This window comes from Mesitornis unicolor, unplaced genomic scaffold (assembly GCF_000695765.1).
Source record: "Mesitornis unicolor isolate BGI_N332 unplaced genomic scaffold, ASM69576v1 scaffold53559, whole genome shotgun sequence".
NCBI lineage: Eukaryota > Metazoa > Chordata > Aves > Mesitornithiformes > Mesitornithidae > Mesitornis > Mesitornis unicolor.
The window spans coordinates 1,928-18,265 of record NW_010206289.1 but is presented as its reverse complement, the minus strand read 5'-3'; the positions used below and the strand labels follow the sequence as shown (position 1 = coordinate 18,265).

Below are 16,338 nucleotides of genomic sequence, written 5' to 3'. Positions count from 1 at the left end.
CGGTCCCTAGCCCAGGCTCAGTAGATCCTGCATGTAGCAGCTGCAGTCTGTCATTCTGAAGATCACTTCTGGGCACACATAGATCCTGTCTCACTGAGGAATGTGATGGGAAGGGCAGGCCAGTATGCCTGCACTATGTTTTACTGTTATACACACACACTGACGCTACTAAAATGAAATCTAAAATCCTCCTTATCACCTTGTAAATCCATGCCTGGTTTCTCCTCATAGTTATCACAGAAAGGGCCTGTCAGATCAGATGCATAAAACGTTGTTTGGAAGTAATGGAAAAATCTTTCCTAAAATGGCTTCAGTCCCTCATTTGCTCTATCTGTTGTCAGAGAATGAAGTCAGTCTTTGTTTCTCGAAATCAGGTCACTGTGTCAAGAAGTGACATACAAAAGACTTTCAGACTTTGTATATGACCCCAGCTTCTGGTTTACTCATCAACGTTATGGATAGCAGCCTCAAAAATCAAAAACTTTTTCCAGCAAGGTGCCAAACAATAAGAGTACTCGCACTCTCACAATGTTCTTTTCCAAGAAGGCAGACTGAAACTACAGCTGTTTCTAAATGACACAACAGATTACACAGAGCTAAGGAAATAAGAAGCATCTTGTCAAAATTGCCAGAAAGTTTCAAATTCATCAGAGCATCACATATTAAAATAGCCAAAGCTCTGATTGGCATCTTGTCTTTATAGATCACTGTTGCTGTGTTATTTCTGTTGGTACTATTCTCCTGAGTTTGTGCTTCTATTACATACTGTCCACTAGTATAACATGTAAGTTCATTTAATTTTCTGAAGTAAAAGTTAAGAGATTATTTGAGTCCAGGAGAAACAACTGATAATTTTGTCTGATTTGGTATTTAATATAGTCTGGGAAACTCTCTGAACTTGCTTCTGTTTGAACTGTACATCACATTTAAATATATATTCAATCTTGCTTTGAAATTAGTATCTATCAAAGCATTTGATGTAGTTTCCTAATAACTAATTACCTTCACTGTTAAAATTATGCTTTATTTACAGTCTGAATTAGTCTAACCTTTTATCTAGCCATTGCTGCTGAAATAGAAACTTTATTCAAAGTTTATTCTCCATGTGGCTCAGTATTACTGGAATGTAATCAAGTCATCTTTTAAGAATTTATTTGTTGAAGTAAACAGCCTGAGTTCTGATACCGTTGGAGTATATGGTCCATCTTTTCTTTTTAATTTTTAAAAATTTTAATGGTTCTGCTCTGAATTCTATACAATATTTTGTTGTCTTCATGTCCTAGGAATACAAAGACCAAAAATAAACTTCTAATTCTACAGGAGACTTAGCTTTTTATTCGTGTGCTAGAACTTATATTTAGCAGATTACTCACTTCAATTCTCAAATCTTCTTCTAAATCTCTACTTCTTAGGATATAATCCTCCATCCTGTAAAGTTTACTTACATTCTTTAGTCTTACACGTAACAATTAATACTTGGCTGTATTAATAATATACTAATAACCAGTCTTCTAAGTGATTCATATAAGCCGACACAGTGACCCATTTTCAACATTCACCATTTCTTTGATCTGTCTGTATCAACTGCCTTTATTAGTTTTAATTAATTTCTTCGAGGGTGTTAATAGTAAAGTTTCAATCCTCAAAAATTTCTTAGTGGCTTGGGAACCCAAAGTCCTGTATATGATCTAGATCTAGGAGGTTGAAAATCATTTAAATGACTGATATTGTGGCTCCTGGAGGCTGAAGTTCTCTTGTAAAACAGAACTTACGTCTCCAAATATTTAAAAAAATGTTAATATATACCTCAAAATAGACTAGAGTAGTTTTCATTTCCCTCCAACGAATATAGTTACAGATTGTCTTGGTTTTCAAATATAGGAGGATTTTCTTAGTTTATTACTTGCTGTTTAGTATCATGTTCTACTACTGGCTTGTAATTTTTTAAATGCTAATTCAGGAGGAAGTCCATGCCTGTGTTGAGGACAATTTTGAGAGTGACACACTGTTGTGCATTAGCTTTGCACCTGTCGCCTCTACAGCATGAAATTTTATTACCTGTCACACTATGTAGTTTCCTACTGGTACAGAAGAACCCCTGGAACTTGCACTGCCCCGTTTCACAAGTTCTTCTCTTCCCCTTTGTTTTGGCTCAGGTGTTTCTTTGTGTTTTCTGAATACATGCATTAGATGAGATGACTTGTCACATGTGACAACTTATTGAAGTTTGCCCTAATGATTATCAAGAGTTGTGACAGATATTAAACATTTCTGCTTGAAAAGGAGAATATTTATCTTGACAGAGCACAATGAAATAGAGGAGCTCCATATCTGAATCACCTTCAAACTGTTACCCAGTGTCCCTGGATTCATTAGGCTACGATCGCACTTTATAACATCATCATTCTTCGAGCAGATCTAGAACTGAAGTCACTTCAGCAAAAACGAATACTATCACATTTGATTTAAGGCCTTTTCTCTAACAAGCCTTTTCTTGCAGTTATATAGTAAATGGTAACACTACTACTACTAATTCTATTCACAATATGTTTGATTGTACCCAAGCTGGACATTAAACTGGTGCAGGAAGAGGCTAGGATTCTGTGGCTGAATTCTGCCTATAGCTCATATTCCAAATCATATGATGATACATGTCAAGTTAATGCCGCATGAGAAATTTTAGAGTTAGAGTAGTTTCCCTGAGCTTCTTCCTTCACTCCAGATGTTCCATCTGAATTGTAATACTGGTAATTACATGCAACCCACACAGGCACAAAAGATTTAAACCTCTTTTTGGATGGCACACATAAAATTCAAGCAGACTAAATCCTTGAATGAGATCTTAGTATCCCTTCCAAAATATGAAGGGACTCTTTCACAGCCTTTATTTTAGGGATACCATACAGTAATGCTGTCACAATAGCAAGGGTAATTTTTAATGGGTTTACCTGTCACTTAGGAGCTCTATGTCAAACAATATGTCATAAAAGAGAGGTATATAAATGAGAAACTAATCACTTCTGATGTTGAAAACCTCTCATTTGATGATGATTTTATAACTATTCTGATAAATTTTTAAAGCAACTGGGCAGATAATGTGAATTTCCTAAATTTTTCTCCTAAGGAGAGAGAGAGAGAGATTCTTTCTTTTTCCTTTGTGAAATCACAGGCTTATAAATGAAAATGCAGCTGGAAGCAGCTAATGTTACACATTTCTCTGAGAAAAATGATAAGAGAATTAGAAAATAAGGAACAGAATCCAGAGAAGGGGAAAATGCACTCATGTAAACAAAGGTAAAAACAGAGGACACTGAATTCATTACATACATGATCAAAATTCTGTAGCAAGTTTAATAAAAGAGTCTTTCATAGAAGGAGAACTGTCAAAATGGAAAACAGCTTTCTAAAACAGAGGCCTATGCTATAGCAGATTTTGCTAGAGCTAAACTTTACAGCTAAATAAACAGTGGATACAAAGAACAACACAAATGAAATAATCAGACACAAAAACCCCCTGATAGTTTTACAGATCAGAACAGAGATGTATCTCTTGTTTTTATTAATGGTTTCCAAAGAACCAAATAATTTCATAGAATATAAGCAAAGAAAATGAAATTAGAAGCCTTTTTAGCTTGGTCTTGTTATATGAAACCACACTCAAAAGTACACTGGAATACCAGTTCTAGCTGGCCAGTTTTTTCTGCTCTGTTTTAGTAAGTGATTCTGTGATTCAGACAAAGATGTAAGACAACAGTAAGAACAACATGAATGGGTTCTTCCTTTTTTTGGTTTTGCATTTGTTTCTTGTGCTCATAGTAATTCTGGACATGGAATAACTTCCATATCTATCCAGAGATGTGTGCTTTTCAAACAGCTTGGGTTTTATGTGCTAAGAACACAAATAGAGAAAATCTTGGTTTCCAGCCAGCCATAACTCCAGCTATATTGCATTTTCCAGGTTTGTTCTTTTCTCATATTGCTTGCTTCTAGGATTTTAACTGTAGATTTTATCTGTGTGTTTTGGACTTGCTGTTTTTCATTTTGAATATTGAGTCCTACATACAAGTTATGAAAATGGAAACAAGCAATGACAATCTCAGAAACCGTTAAAATGCTCCAGAAAGAAATAAAATATTGGTTTCAACTGAAAATACAAATATAGGCTAAGATTTGAGTGGCCATTTCAAAATGTAACTGCACACGTGATTAATGCGCAAAGACATTTTTAAAGTGCTCCTAACTACTCTGCAGCTACCCACAGACATTCCACATGCTTCCCTATCCTTTCACATTCTCTGCTGCAACGTGTTTACAGGTATCACAGCCCTGGGCTTTGAAGCAGCTGGACAAGCTATTTTCTTACCTAAACACCTCTGGCTGATTCATATGCTGAAATGAAATACAGGAATACTTACCTCTAAGATTGTCTTTGCAAATACTACTCTAAACCACTTTTCAGGCTTGAATATTAGCTCTGTATATATGACTGACAGAATTTCCATGCTTGTTAAAAAACTTGACCCATTACAGCAATATTAATGCTTAACTGCACTCCCTATTAGCTGCTCTCTCAAACTGCAGTCAATGCTTGTGGTATACGAGAAGTGACACTCATAGTAAAAAGTAGTAAAATTTACTCAATGTAAAATGTATAAACAAGAAGAACTAGAAAAAAAAAAGATTCTCCTCTGAAACTTATTGTTTGCCAGTATTTTTACTACATCTGTAGGTATTGCAGGCATATAAAACCTTCCTCTTTTTCACTGTCTACATATGTATGATACATACAAAATAAACTGCACATACACATGAGCACACACAAACATACATAATCTATGGTTTAACTCCAGTAAACCATATAACAGACACTGAAGGCTTGTTCATCTTTTCTATAAACATGGTAACCAACTCGTCAAATTGGCACCCTTCATAAGATCTCTCTGGTAAGACTCTTGCATTGGTTCAATTGCCATGGTACCCAATCAAATCAGTCATGTTAGTTCGAAAGATATATGCTGAAATATCCATATGGGCAATGTTCTCTTAGTAGCTTTATTACATAGCGAAATAATACCATACTTATTATCAAATTAATTTACATATTCAGATTTTCCCTTTGGCTGAAACAGAACTGCAGATGCATTTTGTTGTAAATATATGGATTGGGCGTGAGTGTGAGAAGAACAGCAGAAGATTTGATAAGACAGAATCCTGGTATCAGATAGGGAGGGTTCTTGGCTAAGTCAACAGTACCAAATTATTCTTTCAAAACTTACTGCAAAGTACAAAATCACTCCACAATTGGAGGCTCATTATTTCTATTCTATGAGCTAAAGTAACTACCTCTGCAGAAATTACTCTCCAAGCATGAAACTGAAAGTTTAAAAAGAATTCTTATTACCTTTGCCAAGGTAATACTATCTCAAGACACAGAGAACATTTTAATAGGGAGGATTCAAAAGTATCAACCTCTCTTGTAACTGAAAGCAAAGCTGCAGACGCTTGTCTGCCTTTGACTGATATATATGTTTGCTGTCTGGTTTTCAGCTACCATCCAACAAGTAAAAAAGGGTCACAAAACATATTAGTATTAAATGTAGAAAAGTAAAAAAATCCTCTTGGGCCTTAAATCTCACTAAAATTGTTTGCCATTTATTACTGAGAGCTTTCAAGAATAATTATCTTCACTGAAACTTCATGCCTAGGAGGTTATGGAAAAAATTCCTGAAGGCAATGGAGTACATAGCTATAGTTTTGCACAATGACCTTAAGTTAAACCCTCCATTTGATGGTGTTGACTTCACAGCAAATTTGAGACTATACCTATTTGGTTAGGGCAAGGCCATAATGAATAAACATGCTTTACATTTTTATTTTGCCAGAGAGGCTACCAGAAAGATGTTCAGGGGAAAGCATCTTTTCCAATGGATTAACCCACTGTTAATGACACTCTGTAAGTTAATGCTGACTGTAATGTTGATGACAGTAGCAGTAGCTTTCATTCGTGCAGGTGGCAAAAAGTTCCACCTATCATATTCTGTTGGAGAAAAACCCTGTCAACCCTTCTTCTATGTAGGGATGACTCTCAGGACTTATGATTAACAGCCTTTTTGTGGTTGTTCTCTTTTTTCTCAGATGCGTAAATCTAAAACCTGATCTCTGGATATAATAGTTTTATTTGAGAACTTTGCTACCTGTGTTTTAAAGTCTAAAAAGGTCCTTATAACAAAGAAGAGACTCAAGAGATCCAGAACATGTAGATACCATTTCTGGAAAGATCAATCTCATGAGTTTGCATGAAGTCTCCACCTGAAATTGGAAGCATTCTCAGGCAGGAGGTCATTGATATTTATGCCTACTTGGAACAGCAATGGAGTTTTTTGCCAGGCCAGAGAAGCAAAAAAGATGCCTGGATGCAAGGAGAGTATCCAGAAGGATTTCCTTTCCCTAAGATCACAACAACCGCTGTGGTTGCTGTATGCCACATTCCCTGTACGAATACTTCAAATACAACTGCATTTCCCGGAGCCACCATTCAGGTTGGTTCCCGTACTGTAAAACCACTCGGTGCTTGGCCCATTCATACACTTTCTGTCAATCTAGTAATGTTTTGTATTGAATCTTGCACTAGGGAAGACTGGTTTTGAAATGAGCTACTCCCCAGCAGTAACTGTCTCCCTGCTAGGGAATTTTGTCATCAATCAATGTGAAATGTAGGTGCTGAAATTCACTATTGCCTTCCCCCCCCCCCCCCCCCCTTCTGATCTGGCCTTACTTTTTACCTACACACCCTTTTTCTCAAACAGGTGGAGGTGAACCTGAACAACTCCCTATCAAACCAAGTCTGTCAGTTGGTTTGATACCGCAAATGAGAAACAAGAAAGCCTGTTAAAAGCCTTTGGGGCTCAATAAACTGAGGAAATATGTTATGCTGAGAAACTCAAGCCATGGATGAGAGGCATTGCACAGTCTTGCAACGGACAAAAGACCGAACACTTCAACCACTTAAAGCTCTCAACATGAGATGAGAGCTTCACTACCACTGGGAAACAAGGAGCAATCACTGTCAGATGAACAGAAGGACTGATCACAGGGTACTCTACTGCTCTGTGGCAATCAAAGTAGAGAGATCAGTAAAGGAAAAAAAAAATTGATTCTTTTAAATTCTTTGACATATTTCTGGAAATGCTGAGCAATATCCAGCAGTGGGGCCTTCCCTAAAAGTTACTCAGAATCAGACAAAATTCTATACTCTAAATTAATTTTGGCATGGAAAATAAAATCTGAGAGAAACTCTCCTTCTCCCTTGATTGGATCAGAAAAAAGTATGGCTGCTGCAGAATTGTCTCCTCTTATGTGTAACACGGTGCCTGTGCAGCAATAAATTCAATTTGCAGCACTAATAGATGTCTCAAAAAACAGAAGACAAGACAAGATAAACACCATTCAATAAGAATTTTATCAAATGATTCCTCTTAATATGAGAAGAGACTTGTCTATTTTTCTAATGAAAAGGGTAAAATATCTTCTCCAAGATGTACCCCATCACAAAACTGTGACACTTGCAATAAGTGGCATTTTCTCTGGTATTTCTTTTTTTTTTTGTGGATGCCATAGAGTGCACCGCATGAATATGAAGTGACATCTTTACTAACATGTGGTACTTACTTATCTCCCACAATTCCCAAGTTGATTGTTGGATAGCCATGTTCCTGAATTGTAGCTAGGAGAGTTGAACGGTTACTGTCCCGAATCTTTCCTGGCAAGAGGTCATCTTCAGGATTCAGTAGCTATAAAACCAGAAACATTCTCAGTCAGTCTCATTGGAATACTGGGCCTTTACACAACTGAGAATTTTATTCTTCAGGTTGGACAGGATATTCTTAGACACCTATCATTAAATATATGTGCAAAGTGAATTAGTGAATGTAAATTAATAAGATACGTAATATGCCTGTTTAGTCCAATCCTCCATGCTGCTTAGTTTGTTTCTATTGCTTGACGTCTGCAAAATCATCTTTCTCCTTAGGAGTACTTGGCTTCTAATCTCACACATTAGAAAACACAAACATTAAGTTTCCAAGTTATTGTTTCTGTTTAAATGGTTTTAGAGGAACCTCACTGATGTTGCTAACCAGATTTAAAGGTATTAAAATAAATTTGGAAGTTCACTGTCTACTTATCAATAAAGATGGTTTTTAAATAAAACAATCTGTATTGTAATAATAGACAGAAGCTTAAAGCTTGGTTCTTATTCAATTACTGTTTAGGATGAAAAGCTCTCTCTCAAGATAGCATCATGGCAATTGCCTTACATGTGTTACATATTCTGGAAGTTAAACTACAAAACATACATTTGTAAACATACATTTTACAACTCTTAGGAATTCTTTTGTAGGAAAGAGAAGGGCAACACAATACTGACAGGAGGTAAATAATGTGTCTCTCAAAATTACAGCAATAGTATCAGGTAGTGAGATAAGAATAACCAAAAGCAGAACATGGCTAATATTTGGTGCTCTGGCTAGCAGCTCTATTTCTGTGAAGATTTCCACAGGATGATTAAGAAACCTACTGTGCCGGATCTTTTTTAACACATGATACAAAAGAGAGTGCCCACATCAGTAAAGGACCCTTTCATGATGTGCAAGAATATTCAGTCATATGGAAGACACTATTCAGAAAATCATCACCTGTAATGCTTGTAGCACTTCAGATTTGTTCTTTGGTTAGTGGTATGTTTCCTGCACGACAGACCTCATCTATGTAATGAAATCTGGCAAGACTCTGCCCACACTGTACCCAGTAGTCACAGAGTAACCTTCACTGGGGTTGTGAAAGTTGTAAGGACACTACCAGATGACAAAATCCAACATACTGAAAGTTTTCAAAATCTTTCAAAATTCAACATATTCAAGCTGTATAAGAATACAGCCATTTGGTTTATGTTTGTGTCTGGACTTCAAAGTTTGTCTCAAAGAACAGTCAAAATTATAGGTCAAACTTCATGCTGTCTTTAAATGTCAAACTGACTTTATCTCAACCCATAAGTTCTTTTTGCTTTTGCTGCTCCTCTGTCTCACTGTGGGACAGGGAATGGGTGAGCAGCTGTGCGGGTGCTTAGTTACTGGCCAAGGTCAACTGAAAACATTTGTAAAATCAGTACATTAATCTCAAATCTGCTTTTTCTGATGTAGTTAAGAAAAAAGCAATTAGGAAGCTGGCCTGGCATTTTACCAACAGGACATTGTCTAGATTTCAACATGTGATCCTAATAAAAAAAAATTAAGACACAATACTACAGCAAGGCATTCGGAAGTACTATTCAAAGACCACTTGCACCATAGCTACAGAGGAGGGCTGCTCAAAAGAAATTACCCTTCCAGTCATTACTGGCAGAATGAAATACAACCCTGACTATCCTACAGGTCCACTCTTGCTGGCAGGAGGAGAGCAGCTGGCATGAGGTTGGATACGTGACCAAAATTTTGTCAAACACAGCGTGTGACACTTGTGAGAGAGCCCCTGAGGAAGAAAACACGAGCAGCTGATTATGCGTTGATCACTTACAAAAATACCTCATGTCAACGTGAGTTGCAGCTCAAAAAGTGAGACCACTTGGGAATAGGGCAGAAGTCACCATTCAAAACACTATACCTGTCCCAAAGAAGATACATCAACTCAGACCTTGATTATAAACATACTTTTCTTACCTCATTCCCTGTTGACATGACTGCAACCACTGGAAACTTGTTAACCTCTACTTCGGTTACACCAACAGTTGCTAAGAGACCAATCTCAGATGGACCCATGTGAGTTCCTTTAGCCAGCACACATTCACCTCGTTTAATGTCATGTCCTATAGGTCTGAAAATCATAGCACAGAAAAAAAAAAAACTAAATAAAAGCAGAATGAGATTGAAAGTATCTTTCCTTGATTGGTCCAGGTAAGGAGTGTCCAGGGATGTTCATTAGTCAGATTGTCAAAATGTCAGTACTGCTTATGGTCAACCAATTACTATAAAAATCACAAGCCCTTCTATGCCTCACAGAGATATTTTACTGTTTATAAAGCAGGCTGTCTACAGACCTGATATCTTGGCCTGGTCGAGCCTGCACCAGGATTCGAACCTCTAGTTCTTCAGTGCCCTACAAAAACAAGGAGATCAAATATGGTCAGCTGGGGTACTAAAAAACAGATTAATCAGTTCTAATTTCTCAGAATTTTACACAGCCTACAGTATCCATTACACTGAGACCTTATGGTTTAAGCATCATCATTGTTCTTCTAATTGGAATACAATGTGTGCTAAAACTGAACAGCTTTGTAAGAAATTCTCTCTTTGAAGAGCTCACCAGAGAAGGACCAGCACTGAATACAGTTTTACCTTGCTTTTTTAAATGATCCCTGTGTTTATATATTTTTCCTATGTTATGTTCTCTGTGTATTTGTTGATCTGGTATATCAAGTAGATTCTTCCTACTCCTTTCAGCCAATGTGGTCTGCTCAAACAACTTCAAAGATGGCATTTCAAATAAAGTGTTAGTCTGACAGACGATATGCCACTGCATCTGCAGAAAGGTGGGGAGAAGCTATATGGTCTGTTCCAGGACCTTCATGTAGATTACTGTAGTGGAAACTCCTACTTGAGAGCTTTGTACAAATCAGGAACGGGCTTGTTCATCAAGTTTATTTACTGTGAACAAGAGACAGTGGCCCAAAAAGTCTGATGTCTACTTTAAGATTTGTGTTTTCTTCTTCAGAATTTCAATGGTTTGGTGATATGTTCAATGCCAATAAATAGCACATGACCTATATTGTTAATATTTAACTTAGAAGCCCTGCAAGTGGGTTGTTGCCTGGGGCAACAATTAGTCTAAGAATTATTTTACTTTTATGACACGCTGTGGATGGTTGGCCACTCGTGAAGACTTTAATTTTCCGTATCTTTGACACCATTTAGAAATAGCTAGTAAGTTTCTAGGGAATCAAGAGGAGTGTCAATGATACATACGAGTAATAGAAAAGGTCCTATTTTAGGACTCTTGGATTAGGGAAAACAAGGAGAAAAAAAGGCTTTTTAATTTGGTAATCCCAGGCTTGAAAAACATTGTGAAAAGCGTGACTGTGGACAGCATGGTGATGTGCAGTGATTGTTATTTATGGAACTGATGGATATCCCAGAATACTTCAGGAATACAATTTAATTCAAGGTAGCTAGAGGTAGGGCTTCCAGGGAGGTACAGCATTATGCTGAGAGCATCTTCAATTTGGTGTGTATTAGGCAGCATTCTTCCTGCTGTGTATTACTATATTTTGAACTATGTCTGAGTGGTTTAGTCTGACGGTTGTTAACAGCCAGCATCCATACTGATATACTGATATCCAGTCTTGATGTAGGATCTAACTCTTGTTTTGGTGGATCACATTGGCCTCTTTTTCCCACAAGGTGACATAATATGTCTAAATGAAGGGTATAGACATGCTTTTGCAAGGATCAGTTTTTCAATAACAGTGCATTTGGTGAGCTGATGAGATTTTTTCTATCTGCTGGATAGATGAAATTCCTTTCAGGCCTGTGACTTCTACAGTAATTTGGGGAATGCTTGCTATGATATTTAAGTACTGCTACCGCAACTAGGGGTCAATGAGCTCCTCTTAAAAGTACTCTCTGGCTTTTCAGAAGAACATATTTCAGATGTTAGAGATTTCATTTCAGTTAAATCACAGCCCTGACGGAGTTCTTAACACTAAAAAGAAAAATATTCATGAAGTATGTAGCCACCCAGGCATGAAAAAGGAGACAAAAATAACATATTAATTAAACTGTACTAATTATTTACGTACAGAATTAGCAGAGTGGCATATTCCAGGACAAGTAGAAACTGAAGAGTTCTACCTCACACTTAAAGGCAGGAAAATTAAGCTAAAGGTGGCTTGACCATTTGCAAAAAAACCCCAGAGTTTAAGCACATAGCCAAATAATCTTTTCTCACATGCAGAGAAAAAGTGGAATCTAGGAAGACAGTCATCCAGAGAAGAAGTAGAAAATAACAGGTTATCATGTGCATTGCTCTGCAATGTGATAGTCCTGTCATGATGAGGTGGGCAGTGGCCACAGAAAACTTGCTCAGTAGGGCTAATGGAATGATTAACAGGCAGTGAAGGCAATGGTGTATTTTACAGGAAGATATAATCTACACATACACATCTGTACCCTCAGAGCAGGACTGACTCCACAAATTATCTGTTAGAAGAAGGTCAGCCTAGACAGCTTGCTGAAATCATCAGATGTAAAAATCTATGCATTTACAGTAATAAGGAATGAGAAAGGATCATGAGAATATGTTTCACTTTTTGCTGTTTTCATCAGCTTTGAACACTGGAATTCATCTGCTTACACCCCAGCTGCAATCACAACGCTAGCATAAAGCTATGGTGAAGTGGAACAGCTTGTCAGAAAAGCAGAAGAGGAGCAAAAGCTGATGTGAGCACACACTTCTTTCCAAAACTGAACTTGGAAGTTGTGTCAGTAAGAAATCTGTCATCATCTGTCAGATGATGGCAAACATGATCATAGTGTCCTGAACTCACAGCTGGGTAAGTGAAGGTAATGACTCAGAAGGAATTCTCTGAACACAAAGGAAGACAGAACGATACTTAGGAAGTCTAAGGTCGACTGTTTGGGTTACAATTGCCTACAGAGAGCTCCCGTGCTTCATAAAAAAACACATTTTACTTCAAGACAACTGTATGTACAGAATTAATACTACAGTACTCATATTTTTTTCTGTGATATTTTGCAGCATGTGTAAGGTACAGTGCCAGTATGATTTAGAGTTACATTGGAAGAGCTGTTCAAATTAAGCAGAGTTAAGACTATGTTCTAGGGAAATATGTGCCTTATGCATTTCCTGGTTTTCAGAGGTCTTAAGAACAGTAATTTTCTCATTTTAAAGGAGCACAGAGGCCTCTTGAAGAAAGTTACGGTTTAAAAAATTTGAGAGGCACTCACTTCTCCTGTTGCATAATAAAACCCCTTATTCTAAACATATGCTTTTATCGTAAGGTATTCTCCAAATTACACCAAATTTGCCTTTGCTGAAATGAGACTAACTCTGATAATAAAGAACCATCCTCATGGCACAGATCAAAATAATCCAAGTATGAATTTTACAGCACTTAGTTCACTTTTCCACAGAACATCATATTCAGCTTTAATTACGTCAGCTGTAATGCTACACTGCAATATTTCAAGGTCTTATTCCAGGATCATTATGTATTCTAAGAAAACTTTTCCCCTTCTTACTTGGTGTGTTTAGGAGAACTTTTAAAGTCCTCATCTTGCTGAGTTTCAGGACGATCCTGAAATAGCAAGACTGCTCTACTGCTAAATGTGAATTCAGTATAAAAGAAGGAAATATAATGTCTGATTGCCACTACTCTGTATTTCAAAATGTGAATACACTAGGCACTCAAATTGACTGTAGTTACAGATGTCCAGGAGGCATTTGCCTTTCACTCAATCAAGTCTGAAAAAGTGAGTAGAATTGGCACTAGGAACTGATGTGAAAATCCTCAAATTTTGGAGATAACAGAGGAGCTTTCCTGTAGGACTACCTATTTACAGGATTGTATCATGAGCCATTTGCTGCTGCACACAAAAGAAAAATTAACTTGTGACTCACATCATCTGATTCCCTGATGAGCTCTGTGTCTTCCACTTGCACCACTGCATCAGCACCACACGGAATTGGAGCACCAGTGGTAACTCGCATTACCTGACCAGGCATCACAGTCTGAGTTGGCTGAAAAATAAACATACAAAAATTAATTTACTTTTGAGAAGAAAAATATCAAACCATTTGAACGTTATGGAAGTAATCTGAAAGACTAAAAGTCTTATTCATGCGTGGCTCTTGATAAACTGCTAGTGATATCAAGAGGCATAAACTCCAATGTATTTAAAAATCATTAGGTCATTGCTTCAGGTCTGGCTTTTAGGTCACACACTAGGTGGCTTCAGATTTTTTCTCCTCAGATTTCTATCACAAGAATAACTTTTTGAAGAAACAACACACTGATTCTCTGCTTGGCTCAGAAAATTAACTGGCTTAGAAATGTAACAGATATTAGATGGTGATCTTCTAGAAACTTACACGAACAAAAATCTAGTAGTTCTCCACACAAAAAAATTTTTGCAGAGTACTCTGATCCTAGGGTTGAAATTTAATTGCTTTGATATGGTTGGATTTTTGTTCTATTTTGTTTTACTAGCACACTATATAGGGAAAACCAGCAGCTTGTAAGTAAAGTAATGTAACCAGCTGCTCCATTTTCAAGCAGATTTCCTCATACTGAGAGACATCTCAATGCTAGTTCACATAGAATATCTTTGTGTGGGTCAGTTTAGCAAAGCCTAAAATTGATAATATTCTACAATTATGCAAAGTCGCGGTTTATTACAAAGTTTCAGCAGAAGCAATGCAAAGAGTAGAGAAATATCAGAACAGCCTGATAAAACAAATGACATGGTTTTAATAAAATTTCTCACCAGGCAGCCTATTTTAATATACATTTTTCAAAATCCAGAGTAAACCTGTAATTTGACCATAACCACTTAAGAAATAACTAACTAAAAGAAAATTCTTTCTAAAAAAATGCAACTAAAAGCAGCTGATATGATGATTGAGATTTCATTGCTGGAATATGAGTACTTACTCTCCACAGCACTTTAGTAAACCTAGTTCGTTATTAGCAAACATGTGCTACACATATACTCTGTGCGTGTCACACATATAATTCAGGTGCAGATTGACTCTACAGTCCATATGCAGTGCTGGAATATGCCCAGGATTTAGACTGGGACTAGCAGGTGTCTGGTAGCAGCCCACAGACCTGCGGGCAGTACTGCCCAAGCACTGGTACCTGCTGATGCCCAGCAGCCACTGACTCCACGACTTTTGGCAGGAGGCTGTTCGACACCTAGACGGTGGCCAACGTTTCAGCTGTGCAAAGCTGTCTTTGCCTTGCGCATTCTTCTACTCCATTTCAGCACTGTCATAACCTTTGAAATGTGAGTATTACTTTGAAATGTGTGTACTTCAAAGGTTGTTCACTGGGTCAGAAGCCCTAGGGGGAGGCTGGAAATGGTTTGTACCTAGTCTGCCACAGTATCACAGTGACCCATGTAACCCAAGAAACAACTGAGCCTGGAGCTGATTGACTCCTGAACCTCTTCCATGAGCAATGGAAATCTAACATCCTTTGAGAAGAACATAAATAAAATGCTAAAATAAACTACAAAAAAAAAAAAAGATCACACTTGCCATATGTCATGGTTAGTGTGTTTTTAGGGCAAGACTCATGATATCCTAAAGTAGGTATCTAAACCAGAGTACATAAAAATAATACTTCTTTTAAAAAAAAGGTATTTATTTCTCACCACAGGCTTATACAAGAAGCAGTGGATGAATAGTTGAGATGCTGCCATTTGTACTGAAGAAGTTTAAGAGTGAAAATAATCTTGTCTATTGTGTTACTGTGATTTTCATGAAAACAAATCACAGAATCACAGAACGTTAGGGATTGGAAGGGACCTCAAAAGATCATCTAGTCCAAGTTGCAAAGCTTATGCCCTGGAGCTCTTTTGTATATTATTGTAGATACAGTCTATAGATACATTACAAATAGGTAATACTGTTTTGACTTACAGTATTGACAACCTTAGTGACAATTTTCAGAGGAAAAAATATATTGCATTAAAAATTCTCCCACTTAAAAAGCATTTTTTTGGGCCTCAAACAATACAAAATGCCTACAACTCTGCCAGAAATCAGTGCCTATGGTGATACAGTGAGCTGCAACTATCCATGCTTTTGGAGTTTATTACTAGATGAGTTTATTTTTTGAGATGTAATGATGTGAAACATTTAAACAAATTTATGATCAGTAACAACTGCTCTTAGAATTGGTTGTGTTGCTCATATATTTAATCTCCTTTTTGTCCTTTGAGTATTTGATCAGATTAATTTTATGAACAAAAGTCAACCATCAGATTTGTGTGTGAATCTCCAGGGCTGTGGTCTTCTGTGCTGGAGACTATGAAGATAAAGAAATGATTGCTTATCAGAAAGCGTAGGAATGTACAAAAATTTGACAGAAGCTCTTTTAAAGGCCTTTGAGATCTCACAGTTACCTGGAATTGGGTAGTACTGGGTTCTGTCCCTTGCCTTCATCACTGATAATCTATCTAATGTTAGTCACTGAATAAAAACCAGAAATAATCTACTGAGCACAGTCTCTCTCTCAGGCATTTTCTCTTGCACATGATTACA

At 37.1% G+C, this 16,338-nt stretch overlaps 1 protein-coding gene across 1 annotated transcript in view; it reads right to left on the bottom strand.

Annotated features, from left to right (window-relative positions):
• The window catches only part of LOC104546314 (gephyrin), a gene marked incomplete at both ends in the record, with an annotated part of 31,556 nt that extends 17,747 nt beyond the window's left edge, over positions 1–13,809 (bottom strand). The window contains 4 exons of the mRNA XM_010191676.1: positions 7,669–7,790; positions 9,714–9,867; positions 10,091–10,149; positions 13,690–13,809. Of these exons, the coding sequence (XP_010189978.1) occupies positions 7,669–7,790; positions 9,714–9,867; positions 10,091–10,149; positions 13,690–13,809 (455 nt within the window). The remainder of the gene's footprint in view (positions 1–7,668; positions 7,791–9,713; positions 9,868–10,090; positions 10,150–13,689) is intronic.
• Positions 13,810–16,338: the final 2,529 nt, after the last annotated feature.